At 44.7% G+C, this 24,392-nt stretch overlaps 2 protein-coding genes across 13 annotated transcripts in view; one reads left to right on the top strand and one right to left on the bottom strand.

Moving 5' to 3' along the window:
- The window catches only part of PTPN11 (protein tyrosine phosphatase non-receptor type 11), a 39,558-nt gene extending 28,995 nt beyond the window's left edge, over nt 1-10,563 (bottom strand). Inside the window, exons 1-5 of one of the 7 annotated variants that reach the window (XM_086855868.1) lie at nt 9,762-10,563; nt 8,746-8,851; nt 8,072-8,258; nt 5,675-5,809; nt 4,138-4,280 (exon numbers count right to left, since the gene is read on the bottom strand). The gene's annotated coding sequence lies outside the window, so the exon portion shown is untranslated. Of the gene's footprint in view, nt 1-4,137; nt 4,281-5,674; nt 5,833-8,071; nt 8,852-9,761 lie in introns of all 7 variants that reach the window. The other 6 variants (XM_086855869.1, XM_086855872.1, XM_086855870.1 and 3 more) reach the window with 6 other exon arrangements.
- Nucleotides 10,564-10,627: 64 nt separating this feature from the next.
- Nucleotides 10,628-24,392, top strand: part of HECTD4 (HECT domain E3 ubiquitin protein ligase 4) — a 64,580-nt gene continuing 50,815 nt past the window's right edge. For 3 of the 6 annotated variants that reach the window (XM_023937372.2, XM_086855859.1, XM_023937370.2), the window contains exons 1-4: nt 10,629-11,060; nt 20,261-20,778; nt 23,435-23,524; nt 23,868-23,998. In XM_023937372.2, coding sequence (XP_023793140.2) covers nt 10,890-11,060; nt 20,261-20,778; nt 23,435-23,524; nt 23,868-23,998 — 910 coding nt within the window. In that variant the 5' untranslated portion in view covers nt 10,629-10,889. Of the gene's footprint in view, nt 11,061-20,260; nt 20,779-23,434; nt 23,525-23,867; nt 23,999-24,392 lie in introns of those variants that run through there. The other 3 variants (XM_023937369.2, XM_086855861.1, XM_086855860.1) reach the window with 3 other exon arrangements.

The following is a 24,392-nucleotide window of genomic DNA, read 5'->3' as shown; positions in this document are numbered from 1 at the left end:
ATCCCTGAGCTGAGTCACTGGCCCAGCTGGATGCCAGTGTCACACCAAGGGATGTGGGAGCAGGAGAAATTGGAACACCGAATCCTGCCTTCCCGAGGCCGAGCAGCTCCTCAGGCTTTGCTGCAGGAAATGGAGATGGAAAAAACCCCTTGTATTCCATAAGGAGAGGCACCAGTGATCAGCTGTGATGTGTCTGTCTCCAGCCTCCCAAATATTTTCCCTGAGTTCTGTGAAATCTGCCTTCTTTCTGAGAAGCTGCAGGGTGAGGGAGGGAAAACAGGAAAAATGCGGCCTGTGCAGGTGACCAGCACAGAGGGGGGGTTTTTAATCCGGATAATGCTGGCCCCTACCTGAGCACAACTTGCAGCACATAAAGAGCCTTTGTGTGTGTTCTGGCTGTCCCCAGCATTTCCCATTCCATGTGAACAGTTCTGCAGCTGGGCTCGCTGAGTCACTGCTTTTTCCTGGGCAGCCCCCACAGAAGAAGCCAGAGACATCCAAAGCCTCCATCACCCAATGAAAAGTGCTGGAGATGTGCAGCTCCAAAAATAGTGACAGCCTCAACCACAGCAGCACTTCATTAGCATCAAATGTGCTCTTTGCTTCAGCTGCCTAATAAAGTGATATGTAATTATAATAAAGCATCCTTTGGAGAGGAAAGAGAGGGATGTTGGCTTTCCCAGGGAATTGATAATAAGATGTGATGCCTTGTTATCTCCAGGCACTTATTTTTTACCTGTCAGCTGTGCAGTGACCTGGTGGCTGCAGTTCCAGCCCAGTGAGGCTCTGTCCAGCTGCCACAGCTGAGAGTGGGCTCAGACACACAGCCACTGCCCTTGCCTCTGGAATTAGAATCCCATGAACGGGACCAGGATCCTCAGGAGAAACTGAGGCTGATCTGCAAGACAAAGTCCTTTCCAGTGCCAGGTTTGTAGAGAACAGTTACCTGTGGCATTTCAGCCGTGCCACTCTTGGGTTTAACTTTAATTAAGAGAGGATGTTCTGGCTGGAGTGTGAAGGTGCTTTCATGGGATTCCCACACCTTTTGGGCCAAGAGGTGAGGAAAATTTGCCAAATTCCCAGATGCCCAGGGACTGGCTGCTCAGTTTACCTGTGCTTAAGATGTGCCTTGTCATTAAGGAGAGGCTGAATCTTCTCCTGCTCGTGTATTTCCATCTGAACCTGCCCTCCCTCCCCTCAGAGTTCAGAACTGTTGCAAAGAAATTCACTGTGGATGTCCCCACGAGCTCAATCCTATGGATACACCATAAAGAGCTCCTGCTCCTGTCCTGGTTTGGGAAGAGGAACTGAAGTTCCCAGCCACTATTTACCTGTTAATTGGATTTCTCCAGTTCTCCTGCATTGCAGTCTGCACTGAGTGTCTGACAACTCATTGCTTAAGCAATTAGAGCAATTAAATCATTTTTATAAGGATCTTATTCATAATAGTCCTTGCTATGTTTTGTTCTGGAAGCCACTGGTTGAGCAAAGCCAGGCAGTGCCTGAGTCACTGCAGAGGGTGGGTCTGGGATGGTTGCATGTGGAATTTGACACGGGTGCTACGCAGCAACCAGGACATTTTTCATTATTTAGTTACTTTTTAATTATTTCTTTGTTGTTTGGGGTGTTTAGATCAGAGCAATCTTAACCCTCTCCCAGATATCAGTCAAAAAAAGTCCCATTTTTGTCAGCTAGCTGGCTTTTTTTGATCACTTTATCTATTTTTCCCCCCTCCATTATTTCAGTGTTTATCTCAGGGGAAATGACTTTACATGATGGATTGCACACAGAGCCAGCATCTTCTCTGACCTAAGCATGGTTCACACTCCATCCGACATAAACACTTATTAGTTGTAATAGGGATGAGGAGAGAGGAAGCACAGTAGTCAAAATAGGACTGGAGATGAAAGAAATTCAATGTTTTTTTCCTCAGCAATATTGATTTTCTGTGTGATCCTGAGCAAGTCACTTATTTTCAGAGAGGTCTGTGCTCACATACTGCAGAAAGCAGAAATACTTTCTCATGTCTGGTCTCAAGAAGTGTTTCCAACTTCAGAAAATGGAAAATTTATGTCCATTTTCTGAAGTACATAAAAGAATAAGCAGTCTCTGCTTGGCTGACACTGAGAGGACCTGATCCATTAATCTGATCTTGTTCTATGAGATCATATCAACATTTCAGACTAAAAAATACAAAAGTTGTGCTGTGTCGAAGACTGGCACAGGTGTCACAAAGAATAAATGTTCTCATAGTCCTATTTATCAGTTTTAATGTCATTTTTTTGCAGAATTTAGGCTGTTTTATTTGTACAGGGCAGCAGAGCTCAACAATTCAGACTCTGGAGCCATTGGGTGTTTCTGCAGTTGCCCAATTAGCAGTTCCTGGTGCTTTGCCTGCAGATTGGTTTTAATGATGATCATAATCTCATATTTTACATCTGCTGAGCACTTTGGCCTCATGTAAACCAGCACAGGTCAAAAACTGCCATGAAAACATCAAGAAACCACACAAAGGTAAAATGATTTCTCCAATCCATTGGAACAAGCCAGTGGGATGCAGAGAACCACCCCAAGGAGCACAAGGAAAAAAAATCTCATGGAGAAAATAAAGATTGAACCATAAGCAATTCCATCTTCATTTGTTTTGTCTGTCCTAGTGGATGTAGAGGTTTTCCACTGGCCTGACAGATGCCTCAGGATGTAATTGTTTTTAAAATTAAGGCTTTCAAGTATCACCATGTGCTGTACATGGGATCCTATTGTTCAAAATGGCTATTTTGACAAGAGGAAATAAAACCCAAAGCAAGATGTACAAAAGCAGTCCTGGGTTCACAAGGGAGGAAGGGCATTTTTCAGAATAAGGCTCTAAAAAGAGCGATGCACCCTCAAAATGATGGCACCATTCAAATTTCTAGTGAGAGTGTCCTGCTGAGCTGAAAGGAAAATCTCTTTTGTGGAATTTCATAGAAATTGGTGGGGAACCAGAGTTCTTCCTTCGAGAAAATACAAAAACACTGAACAAATGTCCCTGTGGAATCAGGGGACTGAAAGCACAGCAGCTCCTGCTCAAAGGAGAGGCAAATGGCAGAGCTCCTGTGCGCTGCACATCGTCCACACGGCTTCCCTGGGGCCTGACAAAGTGCAAAAAGGCCACTGGAAACCTGGAGCTTTGTGTTTGTGGAAGAGAAAAAAGCCAAACACATGCCCAGAGCAGGGGCACAGAGGGAGAAAAAGGAAAACTGCCTTTTGAGGCTGCTGATGCAAGAGAAACTTCGAGAGGGTTGGAGTTTTTTTGTTCAAATCCTGGCTTCGGTTGAAGCACTGAGCATAAAAATGTGTGGTTTATTTAATTCAACACTCCAGGAAAGACTTGCCTGCTTTGTAATTAAACAGAACTTCATCAAGGCAATGTCTCACATCATTCTGTAGCTGCCTTCTAACACAGACAACCCATTAATCCCCAAACTGCCTGACAGCTTGAATAAAAAATAGAATTAAAATAATACAAATAACAGCACAAATTGTGTGGTTTGGGCTCCCTTGAAATAACTGCTGATTTCACAAGTGCCTGAGAAGGGTGTCCCAGTGTGAGCCAGGCAGTGCAGCTGCTCTTGAGGATTTATAATTCTCATTAGAATTTCTATCACTCTTCCCATCCTGTCACCCTGAGCTTCAACTTCTCACGTCATTCAATTGCCACCACCCCAAGCCTGGGCAGACTGGGTAATCAAGCCTAAAAAATGGCTTTTTGATGTGCTTGTCAGGCCCAATCAAGAGGCACGTGGTAACAGAATGGAACCCAGCACACAAAATGTGGTCCCTGTGCTGCAGGAGGAGGGCTGGGCTGGTGTCACCTGTCTGGGAAAAGAAAATCTCACGAAGGGGGTGATGCTGGTGGCTTTGGATGATTGTCAGCACTGCTCTGGTTCTTCTGTTGATTAATTGATTGTTTGTGGGGTTATTTTAGTTGAAGTTTAGTTCTTCTTGGTTCTCTGTAGGCTGCTTGTGATGTTCTTTTTAAACAAACACTGTGTTGTTGTTAAGCATGAAGTGAAGGTTTATAAAACAATTCCTATTCCCTGTGAGGACCAGGATTTTATAAGCACAGGACATTCCAGTGCAGCACCATAAACTCACCTCTACCACATCACAAATGAAGAAATTCTCCTGCCTGTAGCAGCATGAAAAGATTTTCAACCATCCTGGCTTCACCCAGGGGCCAGTCCGGCCTAAATGTGGAGTGATGAATTATTTGGCCTTTCTTGGTTTGTGCCATCTGGCTGGGAGAAAAATAGGGAAAAATATGTGAGTCAGAGAGAGCATAAGAGGGCTGCACCTCTCACATAAATCAGCAGCATCCCAAACCACAGCACACATCTCCAGCCTCTTCTGTTTGTTTCCCTCATATTTACATCCTGTCAACTTGCTCAGTCACTGGGACTTTATTGTATAATAGTTATTACTCTTCCTTTAAAAGCAGATTCTTGGATGGAAATAGAGGAAAGAGACCCTGGAAAGAGCAAGAGAAATGCTGCAAGAAAGAAAGGAAAGGGAGGAAGGCTCCATGGGAGGAACACCTTTGGAGATGGGGGCACTTAGAGCTGCAAGACAGCACCACACAGAGAGCAAAATTGTTCTTCCCAGAGGAAAACCATTCCACTTATTCCACTTTGCACAGCTTGGCTTCAGTTCTCAATTAGTGGCTTTCAGTTTTAGCTTTGTTTTGAATGCCTGTCAGCACTGAAGAGAAAATCAGTGCAGACTAACATTTGCTCAGGCCAGGGATTCACTGCCCTGCCTTCCTTTGTCAGGAAAATGGTTGGTAGTGCTGCAATGCCAGTGCAAACCTGCTAATTAGGAATTCACACTCTTGGATCTGATTTATGAATTGCAAGTAAAAGACAAAGATGATGAAAGTTCAAACACCACCTCATTTAAAATCCTCATTTAAAATCCTGTTTTCCCTCTTTTCTTTGGTGTCCTGTTGGTTCAGACTCTCCAGGGACACCTTCCACTATCCCAGTTTGCTCCAAGCCCTCTTCAATCTGGCCCTGGACAAGGAAATTGTCACAAAATGTACTTTTCCCCCTGGAATCTTACATTGCAAATGTCAGCATTTCAGCTTTTTATTCTGATTACAGTTGAACATTTTTAATAAATATTCTGTGAAGCTCTGCCCAGATCTCAGCTTTGACCAATGTGTGCATGGAGCTGTCTGGGTGGGGAGAGAGAACTTTTCCAGGGATATCAGTTCTGGAATTTGGCCATTACAGCTCTCGTTCAGGGTGAAGTAACAGGAATTTCCCCCGTGTTTGAACCAATCCCTGTTTGAGGGAATCCCTCAAACACAGGGATTGCAGGATTAGTATTTCAACCAACTCCCTTGGGAAATTAGAGAAAATTCCTGAAATACTCATGTAGACACTCAGATTATTTCTTGATAGGCTAAGAGAAAACCAGCTTCCTCTTGCCAAGGTTTTTCAATAAAACTTCAAGCAAAAGATGGGGTAAATCTGAAGCCAGAGATGCCACCTTGTCACGTTTATATGTTTACAACATTGAGCAGAATATTGTGCCAGATCCTTTTTTCATTTATTTATCCCTCGTGTTACTGCACCAGTTTTCAGAGAGGTTGAATTTTAAAACAGCACAGAATAGCTGTATTTAAACCTACCTATTTTTGGATAGTAATAATGAGTCTTCTGAGACATTGAAGATTCAGAAATTCAGGCCAAGCACTCAGGGATCTGCTCAGTTCCCAACCACTCTTCCTCACTGATGGGCAGCATTTAGGTACTTCCAGAAAAGGCTACTTGAGTAAGGAAATGAGACCTGAGATTAGGGAGAGCACTGTTAAATGCCAGCACCAAAAGGGAGCAGGAAATCCCAAAGTAAAGATCAGGCTTCCAACTTTCCAAGTTTGAAAGGACAGGGATTATTTAGTGCAGAGATGGTGGGGAGGAACTCTGCTCACAGCCCTCATGGATGAAGACAACAGGAGAGGGAGGAAATTAACTGTTCTCTGTGTCTGCAACAGCTGGAAAGGTAAATGGAAAGGGTTAAATTGCAATAGCACAGGTTCAGTTATGAATTAGGGAACTCCCTAAAGGTAAAGATAATTCAACAGTGGAAGAGTCTGAACAGAGAAGCTGTGGCTGCCCAATCCCTGGAGGTGTCCAAGGCCAGGTTGGACAGGGTTTGGAGCCACCTGGGATGGTGGAAGGTGTCCCTGCCCATGGCAAGGGGTGGAATGGGATGGGCTTTAAGGTCCCTTCTAACCCAAGCCATTCCAGGATTCCCAGATTCTCTGATTCCATAATTTACATTTGTTTCCTGTCCAATTTAAGTAAGGCCACGTTTGCAAGGTAGTGATTCATACTCTTCTTTCCTATAACCCTTATTAATTTTAACAAAAATATCTATTTGTTCTTCCTCCCTCAAGCCCACCTTGCAATCTTCAGCAATTATTGCTCTTCTAAATGAGAAAAACATGAATATTTCCCTTTGCAATTAAAATACATTTCTGAGATTTGGAATTATTTTATTTCACTGTCTAGTTTCTTCCTTCTCCTCTGTCAAACACTAATTTATTTTTTTTTCCCCACTTCAGTCCTTTCTAACTTTTACTTGGAGAAACTGTATATTTTTTTATCCCAGATAATGTGCCAAGAAATGCCAGTATTCCTTGGGTAGTGGCCTTATTAATGATGGCATTTGGGCTCCCTAAATAACAAGTACCAGGCAGAGGAGCCAGCATTCAGGGTCTGCAAATCTGGTTAGTGCAGACCACATAAAAATAGCAACTTGTTTTTCTTTTTTCACACATTTCTTAGTGCCACAATGGTCACTGAATCCGAAAGTGTCATTTCTAAATGAACAGAAAGATGCACAGCGAAGCCTGGGGATGAAGAGAGTTCTCCCCACACATAATAGCTGTTAATGTAAAATTAAACTGAAGGGTGAGACAATGTTGCCTTAAATCCCATTACATAATAGGCAAATTCCAAGCAGGAATAGGGAATTTCCATTTGCAGCTCGCAGGAGTGAATTTTTGCCCACGGACCACGAGCATCTTCTGCAAAATCTCAGTATCTGTGATGTCCAGAGAGGCACAAGGGCGCAGGGGACCTGCACAGAAAGGGGCTGATCCCAAAATCCTGCCACCAAAGGCAGAGGCAACCACAGCAGCTCAAAGACAACTCAACAACTGCTCCAAAATAATGGAAAAAATGCAAAATAATGGAGGCAAAAGAGTGGTTTTCTGTAGGAGCCTGTTTACAAGTTGAGAGGTTTATTCCTTCAGCTGGATGATCTGTGTCACGAAGTTATTCTGGTCTATTTTTTAAGTCTTCCCATAAAGTAGTCCAAGAGTTCTTTGTAGTTGCTGCTGTACCCCTCTGACTGCACATTGAAGTTGCAGTGGCTGACATTTGCTGGTGACAGGCAGAACACAAATATATTTTTTTCATTCCATTACACAACATCTTCTGCAGCAGATGCCAGGCAAACTGCATGGAGTTTGCTGCATCCAGTACAGCCCTAGTACTGAAAATTCCATGTGGGAAGCTACAGCAGCATTCCATGCTATGTAAGTTCATGGAATGTACAACACACTCTAAATTCCTGAATGGCAGGTACTTCAAATTATTTAGGAAATTATATTTACCAGTAATTATTTTATTTGCCTGCACTGAGGCAGGACAGGGTACATTTCTCAGTTTTATTCCATTGCTTTCATTCAATAACTGCTTTTTAACTTTGAATTGTCAGGTCAATAGGATTCAGAAGAACTCCAAATAAGCAAATCAATAACTATAAAATGGTGAATATCCCTTCTGTTCAGCTTGGGAAGTCTTCACACAGGTTTGGCTAAAAGGAGGACTTCCAAAATATCTGCACAATGTGCAGGTCAGAGCCAAGGGGGCTGTTTTCACTGGGGGCAGCTGAGGTTACTTCCCCCAGAAACATACACAGATTTCCTGGGAGAAACTGTCACCAGCCCCCAGACAAAGGACAAAGCGCAGCCCCTGCCAGGGAATAATGTGGCCACACACCTTGTTCAGTGCCTCACCTGCTGTGGAAGCTTCCAGAGCTCCACTGGCCTCTCCTGGCTCTGAGTCAGCTCCTCATTCCAATAAAAGACCTTGGCTTGCATCCCAAGGCAGTGGATTGAATCCACAGCCATCTCAAACACGGATTCTTCATCTGGGAGCTGCTGTGGCAGCCACATTCCTCTGGGATAAAGCAGTCCAGGAGGCCTTGGAAAGAGGATGGGGGAGCTGCAGACAAAGCATTTTCAGTCTGGGCTTACCCAGCCTGTGAAATATCCCTTTGGAGAACAGGTACATCCAAACCTCTGGAAAACACTGCAAACCCCTTCTGCTGATGTGCTTCACCTTGGTTGTGAAGGGAACATCCCGTTTGACTCCCAGCTCTGCTGTTTGTGTTGATTTTGTGGATGATACTCAATTAGCACCATGATTGTACCACAAGATCTAAAGATGGAATGCTTTTTTGGTGGAATGTTACTCCCACTAAAATGCACACACACTTTGTGTTTCTCTCCCTCTACTCCTCTCTCATGTGGATGAATGAAAACAATGTCAAACTCCCACTCTGGGAACAAAACAATAACAGCCATGAAATGTTGTGACTAATCCAGCCCCAGGAGATTTTCCCTTGCTCCAAGGAACCTTTGGGAGCCTGGCTTATCTCCCCTGCCAGAACTCAGCCGCCACATCCCACCTGCCATAAAATCTTCCAATCTCAGCATTCCCTCTCTTCTGAGTCCTCCCAGGGCTCCCACAGGAGGATCAGGGTCCATCTGCAGTCGTTCTTCTCTCTGTAACGTCTTGACCAAAAATAACAGATGCCCATGAAGTTTCTCCCTCATAAAAACTTTTTGATCGCAGCTCTGCACACTCTCCCTGTTCAAAAATTACTGCAGCACAGAGGCAAATAATATCTATTTCTAGAATAAAACCAAGCCTGGAGACTCTTCCACTCTCCAGCACATGAATAGCAGGGATGTCCTACCAAACTGTGCACGGAACTATCACACAGATCTCTAAATTACTGCTTGTTTGAACTTACCTGAACCCTGTGTCAACTGAACTGGCCTCAAAAACAAGCTACACAATGGTGTGAGTGCTCACACTGCTGAATCAGTGCTACAAAAGGGCTTTGTGTGGGTCCTATGTTGAGTGGTCATCCATTACATGGAAAAAAAATGCTTCTTCCCAACCAGATTTAATAGGATATAAAGCACTGGCGGTAGATTTCGTTTTACTCCAGCTCTGAATAAGCTTTTCCTGCAATAGCACAGCGCATTTGTTATAATGCACTAATATGTTAAATAATTTAATCTGATCAAACAGGTAAATAAATGCATAGAGCTCTATCTCTGTTCAGTTGTGCACAGTCACTGTTCCATGAAAAGCAGACACTTGCAATGGGAATCCCCACAGCAATTATCCACTAAAACTATTTAACATTTATCACCACGTCTCTCTCATTAACATGATTTGTTTCAGCAGCACGTCCTTTGCTGAACATCCAGGTACAGCTGCCTGTGACACTTTGTGCCTCTGAACAGGCTCAGGGTGGGGTCTGAGGGAACTGAGGGTGAAATTAGGCTGAGAAAGAAGGTTCAATTTTCCTTTGGATCCTCCTTTTTCCACACATATTGAGGTGCTGCAACCCTTTTGCTTTACACCCTCTGGAATCTGTAAATCCAGAGGTACAGATTTTAAGGGACATACCTGCCTGCTCACGAGTCCTCTGGGGAAAGCTCTTTGAGAGGTGACAGGATTCCTGTGATGGAGGGGAACAAGGGGAAGGGAGAAAGGGAAATCATTCTGTGAGGGGACAGACAAAATAGGGGTGAGCAGATGTGCGGGAGAGGAGAAACAGCCATGAGGGGGACGTGAGGTGCCAAGAGGGAAATTTTGCTGGAGGGAAATGGGGAGTTTCAGAGGGGCCCAGTAAGTCAAGCCAAGAGAGTTGAGAGGGAAACTCAGGAGAACAGCACTGAGGGAGCAGCTCGGTCCGGGCTAAGGGTGGCGGGATGTGAAGGGCTGAGGGAGCAGCCATTGCATGAGGGTGAGACCGTGGGGCAGTGCCAGGGGAGTGAGGTGAGGCCCTGAGGGGAGCGTCCCTCGCTACGGGACAAGCGAGGGGCTGAGGGGAGCAATCCCTGAGGGATGAGGCGAGGCACCCGCTGCGGGTGATCCTCTCCCCACGGTGTGGGCGATCCGCTCTCCCTGGAGCGGGTGAGGTGCTGAGGTGCGATATGAGCGGGGTGAAGCCCTGAGGGGAGCGCTCCCGGTGCGGGTGCAGCGCTGCGCCCGATGCAGGTGTCCCGCTCTTCCCGGTGCGGTTGCTACACTCCCTGCGGTGCGGACGAGGCGCGGTGCCCGGTGCGGCTGAAGCACCGAGCGGAGCACTCGCGGTATAAGCGAGGCGCTGCCGGCGGCGCCGCCGGTGCGGGCGGAGCGGCGGGAGCGGCCCGGGGGGCGGAGCTCCGGTGCTGGGGGCGGGGCCCGGCGCTCGGGGCGGGGCCCCGCGGGCTGGGAGGGGGCCGGGTGTATTGTTCCCCGCGCGGTGCATGCCGGGCCCGCCTCAGCCCCCAACATGGCGTCGCGCTGTCAGCGGTGTGTGTGAGGCGGGCGCGGGACGCGGGGCTGCGGGCGGGCACGGCGGCTCCCGGAGCTCCCCGGAGCGCCGCCGCCGCGGTGGCAACGCGCCGCTCCTCGCTGCTGCCCGCCGCGCCCCGGCTGTCCGGCGCCCAGGCCGCTGGGGACGCGCCTGCCCCCGCCCTGCCCCCGCCATGGGCGGGTAGCGGGACCCGCCTCGCCTCAGCCTTGCGGAGCCCCCCCGCCCTCCGCGCCATGGGGTCCCCGGCGGCCGCTTCGGCGGCCGCGGCCACCGACTCGGCGCAGTGGCTGTCGGTGAAGGAGGAGACCATCTTCCTGCACGACGGGCTGATCCGGGTCACCGACCTGGCCGAGCTGCCCAGCGAGATCATTGGGGTGGCCGAGCCCGGCGACACCGAGCTGGAGGTGAGGCGGCCCCTCGAGCTGAAGGGAGAGACGGGGCAGAGCCCGGGGGTGAGGGGAAGGATGCCCTCGGGAGAGGGGCACGGAGGCAGTGGAGGCCTGAGGCGAGGAGGACGGGGGGATGGGAGATGGGGGTGCAGGGAGGATGACTAGGGGAGGATGGGGGGGCCGGGATGGAGGATGCTGGATGCGGATGCCGGGTGAGGGATCTGGAGTCCAGAGCCAGCCGGTGTCGAGGCGTTCTGCTTGTCTTGAGTCAGTCTAATTTATTTCGGATTATAATGTAAGTGGAGCTGGGCAGGAGGATGATGAGGTGCTGATGTAAATGGAGGGTGAAGTATTAGTGCATCCTCCTTGTTTTGGAACCATAAGGTTTGGAAATCAGAGCCGCACTCAGGGATTTCCGCGTGGCCTTTGGCCCGTTTATTTTTCTTGAAGGTTTTGTGTCTTCTTGCTGTTACTTTTAGACGGTTTGTAATTCACCAGCCTTACAACGACATGCTCAGGGGTGCCTGGGTGTTTTACTCAGCTGTTGACAGTGATCGTTATTAAGGAGCCAGGAGGGCAGCCCAGATTTTCATCCCAGCTTTTTACCTTTCCAGAGCTGCCTGTGGTGTTTGTTGGCTGCAGGCAGGCGGTGCAGCTGTTTTATCTTAGGAGGAGCTGCTGAAGGACTGAATGTCACGGATTATAGGTTGCATCTATTTTGTAGACTGCAATTTTTATTTTTTTTTCCCCCCCTGTGTGCCTCCCTTCTCCTCTTTCACCCCACCCTCCTCCCCAGCAATGTGGCTTGCAATGACACAGGGGCTTTGTCACCGGAGCTGAGCGGTGGGAGCAAACAGGGGACAGTCCAGCCGGAGCTTTTTCTCCGGGCTCTGTTTGATCCCAGGCATTTTAAGCCAAAAAACCCCTTTCAGTGAGGCTTTAGCTGCTGTCTGGGGTGTTGCTGAGAAGAGCCCAAGAGCATTCCTGACAACATCGTTGTTCATCGGGTGACGTGGAATCTTTATGGGCTTTGGGGAAACTTCCCCCAGCCTTATCTAAGGAAAGATATTTTCTGCTGAACGTGCGTTTTCTGCCCTATGTGTTGGGACACTGGGGAATGGCATGGGAAAAATCTGCTGCTCCCATGAAATGGATGTTGGCAAATATCACATGAACAGGAAAAGGGAGATTTTTAAGGTGGCCGACTTATCTCTGTGTGTATAAACATAGAATGATTCTCCCTTGTGATCAGAGTTGCTCTGGCATTCTGTGCAGCTTGGATTCAAGAAAATATTTTGATTCCATGGCATAGTTCTAGAAGCAGCATTGAGTTTAAAAACTGTGCTAGAAAAATAATATGCTCCCACAGCATTTTTCATGTTATATCATTAGAAAGGAGGATATCCTTTAAAAAACAAACAAGACCTTATTTTAAGATCTTGCCAGCCAGGCCAGAAGTGTGTTCCAGACTGAAACTTGACACACAGCTTCACTTGACAAACACTTCAGCTCTGGAGAATTTTTTATTAGTGTTAGGAATGTTCTGAAACTCCAGTTCTTTAGGAGAGATAGGAGTGGAATTGGTGCTACTGTGTTTTGTGGTTTATGACATTTATTATAACGAGTGTTGCAGCAATCCAGTGCCACTGATTCACATAATTTTTTCTGCTCCAGAGATTCTTTTCCTGTTCATGTTTGCAGTGCAAAACTTTTAAATAAATAATTAAATAAGACTTTTTGCTGTGGTGCTTATTTTTGATAAGTACTGATTTTGATTTATTTTGATCTTTATTCCTAGTCATGGCTTATTAAAGCCTTTTATTTCCATCCACTAATAGAATTGATGATCAGCAAGCGATCCATTTAATTTTTAGATATCTGCAAATTGGTTTAGAGTTTTGTATGGAGGGGGAAGGGTTTTAAAAAAATGAAGATTCACATTGTGCAGATGTTAAATATTTAGCTCCTAAGTTTTCTCTGCCTTTTTTTAATGCTGTTTTTATTTAAATAAGGACTACTTTGGTGATGTGGAATGGCTTTGAGGAGCCATTTTGTGGAAATAGGTGCACACATCTGATTGAAGCGTGGCCATGCAATCGACTGCTACACAAGAGCTCATTTACCCTCTTTCTACTCCTACTTGCAGTGTAATAAATATCTTTGAAAATGGTCCAAACAGAAATCTCTTGGGATGTGCTATTGGCCAAGGGTAGGAGATGCTGCAGCTGCTGCTTTGATTAGGAAACTTCTTTATTTCACTTCTTGTGCTTCATCAGTGGTGGTCAGAAGCCTGGCTGAATTTCTGAGCTGAAGTGCTTAATTAAAAATGCATAATGTTTAATACTTTAATGGACATTTTTTTGGGTGGAGAAGTATCATTCTGGTCTGTTTTGCTTAAATATCCCTTTAAAGAGCATATTGGTGACTAATGTCAGTGTGTTTGGATGTGTTTCCTTTGTCCTTCTGTTCAAAGGTTCTGTCTATTTATAAAAAGAAAAGCAGAGGAAAAAATGTTACAGTGCTGATGTTATGCCAAGAAAGGCTTATGAAAACTCATTATTTTCTTATTTTGACTCCCATGCAGCTTTGTTTTTATCTTTTTGTGTATTTGTATGCACTTTTATTTGTACATATATATATTTTAATGGTATGTTACAGGATCCTGATATTCTCTTTCAACTTGTTCTAGGAGTATGTTGAGTTTTAAAGGGTGTGGAGGTGTTTGCTCTGTTTTTATTTTTTCTGTGCTGATGTGTGCCAACTTCTTTTCAGCATATTTACCAAAAATTGGGGATTTTTCTTTTTTCTTTTTTCTTTTTTTTTAACTTGATAGAATTTTGTAATGATATGCATGAGCCAGATGCTCCTGGTGTGGGTTTCCTGCTAAAACCCTCTATTTAGGAGAGACCTGGATTAGTGATTACAGAAGCCTTTGGACCTTTATTTTAAAACCTTTCACACAGAGAAATCTTTGAAAGAGCAAAGTCTTCTCCTTCTTGGAGACAACCCTGAGTGACAGGGCTGGAGGTGTTGCCATGACATTTTGTTTGGTCAGTGCCCACCCAGGAGGGACATTCAGTGCAGGAAGAGCTGTTCCTTCATGTGCCCCAAAGGGAACTGCAGCACTTCCAGAATCTTCCCAGCCAAGCATCTTCCCTGGAGTCTGGAACACCGGGAGCATGTTAGACAAACCCTGACATTTGTCTAAAGGAGGGAAGGTCCCTTAAACCAGGGAGATTTGATCTGCTGGCTCTGCAGAGTCACCACAGAATCCCAGAATGATTTGGGATAGAAGAGACCTTAAAGATCATCCAGAATCCCCCTCCTGCCATGGGCAGGGAACCTTCCTCTGATTTTACCATGGAGCTGGCAGTGCAGCTCCTCTCTCAGTAGCTGTTGGGGTCATGTCTCATCTGATGTTTGGACTCTTTAAGTTCTGTTCTGTAGGACAGTGAGGTGCCACTGGGCAGGTGTGGCTCTGCACCGAAAATGGTTACCTTTAATCAAGTGGAAGGTAAAAAAGTAATTAAAAAGAAACAAATAAGGAAAAAGTGGTGGCCTTTCCTCTTTGCCCCATTGTGGCCTGGGCTGGCCCTCCACAGCGAGGTTGAAGAGCTGAAGTCCAGTGCTCCTTTCTCAGCATGTGCCAGTCCTGTGACCGACTTGTGTTTGCCATGAAATGATTGAGACTGGAAGGTTTCTGCTTAAATTTGTAGTTTTCACCCTTTTTCCTCCTGGCCCAGGGAAAACATTTTGTCACTTTTCCCTGATTGCTGAAGGAGAGAGCAGTTCCCTGCAATTATCTGGGTCAGTGCTTCCCAAACCTTTCTGCTTGTGACCTTACTGCCATCTACAAGCGTCACCTCTGTCATGCTGAAAGTCTCTAATGCCACCATCAACAATTGACTCCTTCCTAAGTGGGTGACCTTTCCTGGGGTTGTGACCTCTGACTTGAAAACTGCTGATCCAGGCGTGTGGCAGGCTTGGAACACCCTCATCCTGCCTGTGCCTCCCCTTCCAGTGCTCTGGGGCTCCTCTGCCAGCACTTAGAATTTATTAAACTTCTCTAATATGGACCACTGTGCCTCTGACTTTTGCTTTTTGAAATCGTATTTTAGGTAACCTTGTAGAGAAACATTAGGAAACTTCTCAAGGATGATTTTGCAAATCTGTTTCCCAAATATAGATCTTGTTACCAGTTGAAGCTGATTAATTCAGTGATCTGCGCTCTTAGATGTTTAAATTACAAAGATTTTTCTTTACCTTTAGTAGCCATTTTCACCTACTACTTGAGTAAGAACCAAAGAAATATTTTGATGAACAAAGAAACAACACTTTGTAGCATTTTATTTATTTACAGCTTGCTTGTTCTCTGTAATTCATCTCAGATAGAAAGGTTATTTCATAAATTTGTATCATTACAAAAATTATTTGGGATAAAGTTGTAAATGGTGATGCCTGTTTCTGAGCAATCTGAGATTTCCAATGCTTTCACAGAAGAAAATAGTTTCTGCTTTTAGCTGAGTAGTTAAAAACCTGCAGTGCTCCACGCAGGACTCAGCTGAGGCTTTGGACAAGAGGATATGGTTAAATTTTCTCAGAGCAAAAAAAACTGGAACAACCTTGAGACTTGTAGTTTTTAACTGCAACACTAAAACATGGTGTAAAGTGCAGCAGCTGCTACAACATCAGGGGGGGAAATGTTCACACATATTTATATATTTGACACATGGTGGAGCAAGGAAAAAGCCTTAGAGAGGGGTTAGGAATTTTAGAAGAAATTAAGGTGGATTTTGCACCAAGGGAGATTTGTGCTGGATATCCCAGAAGATGCCAAGAGCAGGAACACTGTTCCCCAGCAGAGTGGGAGATAAGGAGCAGAGACACAGGGTTGTTTATGGAGCAGGTTCAGTTGGGATGTGTATTTCAATCTTCAGGGTACCTTTAAAGCTGTCACTCGTGCTCTTTCTCTTACAGAATAGTCCAATACTTTTTGTAATTCAGTCTTTTTACATTGTTTCACTGGTGTTTCTAGAGACAAAAGAGCCAAGTAAACAAGTGGTGCTGTCTCTCTGTTAACTCTGTGCAAGAGGAATGACCTTATACCTGTAATGGGGTGGTCAAAGTAATAGAATTAAATTTTTTCATGCCATTTTTGAAGATATTTTACAATTTTGAGGTTGTTTCTGTTTTTCTGTCTGGCTTGTACCTCCTGTAAGATAGGAATAATCTGTGTTAAACACTCAGGGGGGTATTAGGGGTTTAATTTATCCTGATAAATATTCCACCATCTTCATCTTCACAGGTGAACTTCAGCCAATTGAATTCTGAAGAGAAAGAATTAAATGTTATTGGGGAGATTTAGAGGCTTCCCTTTTCAATATGCAACTTGAGGAAAAAAACCCCTCTTTGTACACAACTTCACTGCTCCTCAGTTCCCTGTGTAGCAGAATTAAAATACACACCCCCCACAGGCACCAGTGCCAGCACCAGGGAGAGGACAAGGGGCAGGAATTGTAGCCAGAGGAAAAATCTGCCTTTTAGTGACAGCTCACATTTAAATTTACTTAATAGGGTCATAAAACCTCAGGCTAAAGCTCTTCATGTATATTAGTGTGTGTTAATTGTGCTTGGTCTGGTATTTACTATCAGCAGAGAAACATGTTGCCCTGAAAATATGGAATGTCAGCCACTCCTTTGTGGAGCAGGTTTGGCAAAAATTCTGTTGAATTGGAAGAATTACCTGGGGAAGGTCATGTAGTAGGATGCAAAAGGACAAATATTGGATACAGTGGGGAAGATGACACCTCCCCATAGTTCATCTAAAATCAGAGACCTTTTGTGCTTCTTGATGTTGAAGATGTCAAACACCAGTTAGAGTGGTTGAACTTTTTGCTCTACCATTTTCTAATTAAAATATTGACTACAATTGATTTAAAAGATCAAACAAGGAGATCATGTGTAAGGATAAGATACTATAAAATTAAAATAGTGACAATTAAACTATTTAATAACACCATTTTTAGTTATATGCAAATAGCTACTCGGGTAACTCATTCTATGGCAAAGTGATGTGTTTGTTACATCCTCTTCATCCTCTTTGATTCTGTTCAAGCCTTGTTAGTCAGGAATGTTTGGAGTTGGGAAATGATGGATCAGGGACTGATTCAGGTGAGGTTTGTGTGGGGCTGGGTTTGGTGCCTGCCCCCAACACCTCCCCAGGTGTTGCACAGGGAAATATTGAGGCACCCCAAAAGGGGAGATCAGTCCCAAATCAGAGCTGAAGCTGAGGTGTAAATCCTGAGGCAGCCCAGAGACAGCAGGAAAGGGAATTTTTCCTTTTATAAGCACTGGTAGTTGTGTTGTCTGTATCAGAATTTGTGAAAGAACGTGATAGGGGTTTTCTTGCATTTTATTTTAACTTGTTTTGACTTCAAATAGCTGGAAGATGACAAGCTTTGCCTGGAGAACTGAAAACCCTGGCAAGGGCTGGGATTCCAGTGTGGAATCTTTCATGGATCCAGGGGGAAGCACTGATGGATCTGGCAGGGACCAAGTGAAGCTCTGTCCCTGTTGGGGTGGGAAGGGCTGGCTTTGGTTCCCTGGGATGTGTCCGAACCCTGGAAGCTCCCAGGGTGTTTGTCCCAGCCTCACTGGGAACATTTGGTCTTAAAGCTCTTTTTTGGAGGTAGCTCTGAGTACTGACCTCTAGTAAAAAGGCTTTTGAGGAAAACAGCCTTTAATTTAATTTGCTGAAGTGTCCTGTGTAGCAGATGACCTGACACTTTCTAATATCCTCTTGTTTTCTGGAAGTGCAAATGCCTGCTTAGATCTTCAGATGAGGTCAAATAATTAAGTTTTTTTTTTCCACTGGTTCCATAAGCCGTGAATGAAAATCAGATGATGTAAACTGCATTATCAAAAGTCTCTTAAGTCCCATTTTGGAATGATTTTGTAAATCTGTTGAAGCTGATGTACTTCCTGTATCATTTACCCAAATTAGTGCTCATTTCCCTTATGAAAGACTGAAGTGAAACACTCTTACCAATCCCAGACAGACCGTGCACGCTTTTAAAGCAAATTGGCAACTGTGAGATCAGGGAGAAACTAAAACTTCAGCAGGAAAAAGCTTTTCATCAGCAAAACTGCACATATTTGACACTGACTCGTCCTGATTGCTACAAGACACACTCAGAGCTGTAGAGCCATATCAAAGGCAAAAAAGAAAAAAAAAAAATCCTGTTAAATTGTGGGATTTGAGGAGCAAGAAATGCAACACCAAGCACATCACAACTTGTCTTTTGTGGTGGTATCTTTGTTATTAACAAAGACCACAGACCTGTTTTCTTCAGCATTTAACTCTCAAAATGCAAACATTAATTCTCTTTTCCCTCCATTTATCCAGTTTGTTGTCACTTAGTGGAAAATCCATCCAGTTTAGTTCAAGAAAATCAAGAGCCAACTGTTGTAGAAAGTGATTCCATCTATAACAGGAAACAAACGTTTCTGAGACAGCAGAACACACAACTTAACAGGAGGTGGTTATTTTAAATGTATAATATGCGGTTTAGGAATTAATCTTCATCATCTCTTGGAGAAATTAATTAAAGGAGGTTTATTAGGTATAAGGAGCTCAATACAACATCCATTTAAATGTAATTATGATGCGAATTCCTTTTGAGTGAACTTTTCCTGGCTCTAGTGGCAAATGTCGTAGTGAAGAGCTGTTTGCCTTTAGTCAGGGGCTGTGTGGCACTGGCAGATGTGATTTGTCCTGCAGCATTTTAACAAGCTGTTCAGGAGTCTGCAATTAGCCAGAAACATTTATTTCATGATCTCTGACTGCTGCCTGCAGTTAAAAAACCCCACAAAGCAAACAACCCTGGATGCCATTCCCCTTGGCAGCTTTGTCTCTCAAGTTCTCCTTCCCACACTTATATTTATTTATTAAATGAGAGAAGGACAGTTTTACAGCATAAAGATGGACCAAAGATTGTGTTTGAGGGCAAACGAGGCACTTTGGAACAGGGCCAGAAGCCCTTTGGACACCAAATCCCTTTGGACACTGGATCCAAAGTATCAGAAAATGCTTGGCTCATGGCTTTCCTTGAGATTGGCACAGCTTAAGTGACTTTGCTGATCTCCACTGTTGTTTGCTGGAAGGAGAAAAGTTGTCTGTAAATTACTTTAAACTGAGTTTTTCCAGTCCCAGGCTGGGTACTAAACCATAAATACATTTTTGTGTCATGCTTTACTTGTTTTCTGTTGTTCCAGCTTGCTCTCCAGTTTTATTTAGAAGTGCCAAAAAAGCCTCTTTCTTCTGTCTGAAATGATGAGGAGGAGACTTTTAGGGTTTTTAACTACAGCAGCAACTTGAAGTATTTTGAGAAAGGTGTAGCTATAGCTAAGTGCAAGATTATAAAATTTAAGAGGGAAGAAAGCAGGGGAGAGAGAGAGTGTAACAGAATTCTTGGCTTGGTGAATTGGAGAGAACTGGTTGGTTGGTTTGTTTGTTTGTTTATTTGAAGAGCTCCAAAACTAGAACAAGCATGTTCTTATTACACAATATTAGTGACCTATTAGTTTTATAGAAGGGCTCTAAACCCCTGGGATTCTCTAACCTCACAGTTCTTTTGAAGTTTTTAGCAAAATTGCCTCGATTACAGAAAAAAGCTCCAGAGGACGGGAGTGTTTATTTTCCAAGCTACTCTTTTGTATGTTTATTTTTCTTTACAATCTGTGTTATTGTTGTTGTTAACTCCCAAACCCGGGTTTGGTGAGGATGCTGAGTCAGCAATAACAGGCTCACAGAATCCCACAGTAGAGGGGTGGGAAGGGATCTCTGGAGATCCCCCAGTCCAAACCCCTGCCCAGGCAGGGTCACCTGGAGCAGGTGACACAGGGACATGTCCTGACAGGGAAACTCCACACCCTCTCTGGGAAGCTGTCCCAGGCCTTTGCCATCCTCCATGGATAGGAGTTTATGGGATTCCATGTGTTTTAGTCTGTGGCCATGACTCCTTATCCTGAGATGGACACAACACCCCTCACCTGTTCTTTGGCCCTGGGCGTAGCTTTATTCATTCCCAGAAATTAAAAATAATATCCCTCCATCTGCTGTAGAGAACAGCTGATCTAAAAATCGCACCGCAGCTATACGGGATTTTTTCTTTTCCTTTACAAACCTCTACAAACACCCACTTTTCCGTTCCCAGATCTTGACCTTCGAGACCAAGAACCCGACGGAGCTGGCGGAGCGCTTGCGCTCGGTGTGCGGGAACCAGAGCAACGCGTACGCGCGGCTCCTGGAGTACCGGCTCAACGCCCTGCGCGGGCTCTGGAACGCCCAGCGCCAGCTGGCCCTGGAGGAGCAGCACGACCGCGAGAGCTCCGGGGATGAGGAGGCCCTGGCCCTGCTCAAGCGCCAGGGGTTGTTACAGCAGCCCGAGCAGGCTCCCTTCACCTCCCGCATGGGGCTGCTGCTGGTGTTCCCGCTGATCCAGTCGCAGAGCAGAACAGACCCTTCCCTGTGTAACATCACTGCTGAGGTGCTGCTGAATTGCCTTCGGGACTGCCAGCCCCTGAGCCTCACCAAGGAACCGGCCGACTGCCTCAACGGCATTGAGTCCCTGCTCTGCTCCTGGCTCGAGGACACGGCGCCCTCCGGCCAGCACATCCCTTACAAGCAGAAGGAAAATGCTGCTGCTGCCCTGGTTGCCTTGGCTTGTGCGAGGTAAGGGAGCTGTGCTGAAATAACAGAGAATGGTGGGATTGTTAAGGTTGGATGTAACAGCCTGGAATGCTTAAATTCAAGGGTTAAACTGAGGTTCTTGAGGTCTGGCATAAGGTGAAATCCCAACCAGATGTTCTCAAGGGGTCACAAGTATACAAAAGTTGACTGGTAAAGAGAATTAAGGAATTTTGGCAAAGTCCAGCTGTAATTCACCATTAACCATATCCCCAAATTCCACATCCACGGTTTTTGAACCCTTCCAGGATGGTGACTCCAGCACCCCTGGGCAATGCTGGGGTTGGTGTTCATTCTCTTTCCATTGAAACAAATCAAAAATGACTGCACTGGTGATACTTATTTTTAGCTTGCCCCAGCCTTTCTCTTTCTGATATTTAAATATTGGGTTGGAAAGGGTGAAACTGCTAAGCATTTAATTTTTGCTTGTGTTTAGCATATGCAAAAGCAGAAGGATCTGGGTTAGCAATGCCTCGTGTGCATATTGCTGCTTCTACTGCAGCGAGCTGCTCTAGGAATGGTTCCAAATGTGTTTATCAGGGAGAAAAGTTGTCTCCTTTTCCCTTTTGTGCACCTTTCTTTGGCTGGAGAAGGTGGAACTGCCCAGTTTCTGGCAATTCCTTTCAGATTTGGTTTCAGTGCTGTCTCTCAAATGTCTGGAGGTATTTTTTCATTTTGTTGCCAGTGAAGAGTTCAACCATTGAAGGTTAAAATACCCTTTGTCCTGCATGGGTTTGGCATCAGAGGATTGAGGATGAATAGGTCATAATTGCTTTTAATCAAAAACTACTTTTTTTTAGAGGATGGGGGTTGAGGAGAGGGGGGTGGAAATCTAAAACCTCTGCAAAGCCCCATGAATGTGGCTTTAAAATCACAAGGAGCCTTTTGGAAATGTTGGCTTGAATGTTTCTCCAGGTCACAGCCTTGTCTGTGAAGTTTAACTCGGATTTAAAATGTTGGAGTTCCCAGGATATGGCATGATTTGCTTTAGGAAAAGGTTTATTCAAATGAAACCTACTTAATTTCTAGTGCACTTGTTTTAATGAAGTCAATGAGAAATTTATGGTATGTGGCAAATTATTCTGTCCTGACAACTGCCTTATCTGAAAGGCAATGTACTTGAACGTAGCTCAGAGAAATTGGATTTGATAAACACAATCTCATTTCTTTTTTTTTCCCAGATGTCAATTTGCAGGAAATATGGGATGTTCTGTTGCAGCTGAGCTAAATTTCAAGTAGAGCTTTTGAACTTCAGGTTGATCTTTTATTTTCTTTGCAAGTCTGCCTTGCATTGCTTAGAGAGTTGAAATATCCCATTGTGCTTTGTTCACCTCTGAAAGCCTCACACTTTTCCTTTAAATATCTAAGTCATGTGTTGAAGAAAAAACCTTGAAAATGAGACTATTATTGACATTCCTAATTGCAATCTTGGGTACTTCTTATTGCTAAAAAAAACCCCAACAGGGTAAATATTGCTTTAAATAATTAATTGAGGTGCTTTAATGTGTTTGGTGTCAATTTTCTCCAGGCTGAGGTTTATCACTGAAAGCAAAGAGCTGAAGATGTCACTGGGGAAAACAAGGATTGGGGTGTGGAGGAGAAAAGTTTGGGAGCTGGCTGACCACATGTGACAGCAAAAGGTTGGATTCAGCAGAGTGCAGGGCAAGGATCTCACTCTTCTTCACTCCTGTTTGTGAAGGAAGCAGCTTGTAACTGACCTAAGACACGAATTCTCTTCCTTAGGTGGGCTGTAATGCCTGGAAATAAAGCTACCACATCTTCCAGAAAATGGCCCTGACCTTTAAAACAGAAATTATAAAATACACATTTTTAAAGACATCTGAATCTGTCAAATATGGGGTTGTGAGAGGAGACCTCATCCCAGTGCACAGCTTCCTCAGGAGGGGCAGCCCTGATCTCTGGGAGCAGGAACAGGGCACAGGGAACAGCTGGAGCTGTGTCAGGGGTGTTTAGGTTGGATATCAGGGAAAGGTTCTTCCCCAGGCTGGGGTTGTTGGGGTGTCTGTGCAGGGTCAGGAGCTGGATGATGATCCTTGTGGTCCCTTCCAACTCGGGATGTTCCAGATTCTGTGAAAAAATAATCAGAATCTTGATAAGAAATGGATGAGTCTGGTCTTTCCTACTGGAGTTAGGAAAAGCATCTCCAGGTGGGAGTGCAAGAGCCCTTGCTCACACTTGGGCTCAGCCAGGAAGATCTATGGGTTGCACATCTAAATGTGATTAATCAGCTACAAGAAATCCTGGAAGAGCTGCCTCAGGAGCAGTGTTGAGGTGTTTTATCAGGTGTCTGGATTGCCTTTATGAACCTGTTGTTGATGACCCAGCCCATGGCTGCTGCTCTCCCTCCCCACTGGGGCTTCAGCCTCTTCCAAAAAAAGGTGGTGGAATTTAGGCCAGAGGTTCCTCAGCACTGTCTGTCTGTCCCACTCTCTTCCTCCTTCCCCTTCCTCCCCAAAGAATGAACATCCTCCAGGAAAGAGATGCCAGTCAGAAAAGAAGCTGATGCCATGTCGTGGCTGCTCTCTTGTTGTGGTTCTGGGTGTTTTCCATGGCTGCTGTTGTGTGTGTTCAATCTGGCTTCAATAGACATCTTTAATTCATGTTTTTCTTGTCCTTTTAGAGGGTCGCTGAAAACCTTTGTTCATACAGTGCATCTATTACAGAAACAGACTGAGCTGGGGTCCCTGCCTGTGGCTGATGTTCTCTACAGGTTTGTAGAACTTTTATCAACTTTTCCAGCGGCTCTGAAAATGTGTTAAGTGCATGTAGGGAGGAGTGTATTTAGAAGTGATTAAAAGGCTTTAGAGTTATTGAAAGCTTTAGGGAAGATGGAGATTTAGTCATGTGCAGGAGACATTAGAAAATCAAATCTAAAAGCATTGATTGGGTTTTGGGTGTTTTTATTTTTTCATTAAATATTGATGATTCATTTAAGTGGCTTATGAACTCTGACAGAGTAATTACTTTAAATACATCTTTGTCTTAAGTTTTAATTTAGCTATTTTTTCCTACTGCTTTTCTTTATGAAATTTTGGTTTATTTTCTGCTTTAAGGTTGTTGCTTTTGGAGGGAGGCCCTGGATCCCCCTCCTGCCTGCTTGGAGGGAAGCACATCGTGTCCTGGGGCTTTGAGGACATGTTACCTGCCCCTGATGCCAACACTGGTGCCAGCAGTGAGAATAAAGGTGAATTATTTCATCCCTGTCACTATCAGCAGAGGAGGACAGGGTGCTTTAAGTGCTGATAATTGTTTAAAGATGAATGTAAAACGTTAGAGTTGGGGATCAAAAAATGTTCCTTTTTGGTTGCTGAAGAGCAGCTGCTGGTTTAAACTGTCAGGTTGTGGGAAAGAGTCCAAAGCAGTTGATCCAGTGACCCTTCCTGACTCCAGTGGGAATTTTTCAGAGGGGTCAGACAGAGTTTGGATATTATCCCCTCGTTAGAGCATAATCACTGCCCTGTGCACTATCCCTGTGTTCAATAGCCAGCTATCAGTGGCACAGCAAGTTTATTTTTAGAAGTACAAATTCAGTGGGTTTTTTTTCCCCCCCTCTTCCCTACTCTGCTTTTGTTTCTACC

The sequence above is a fragment of the Cyanistes caeruleus genome, chromosome 18 (genome assembly GCF_971803275.1).
Source record: "Cyanistes caeruleus chromosome 18, bCyaCae1.hap1.1, whole genome shotgun sequence".
Taxonomy (NCBI): Eukaryota; Metazoa; Chordata; class Aves; order Passeriformes; family Paridae; genus Cyanistes; species Cyanistes caeruleus.
The sequence above is the reverse complement of the archived record's forward strand: the minus strand, read 5'-3'. Positions and strand labels throughout refer to the sequence as shown.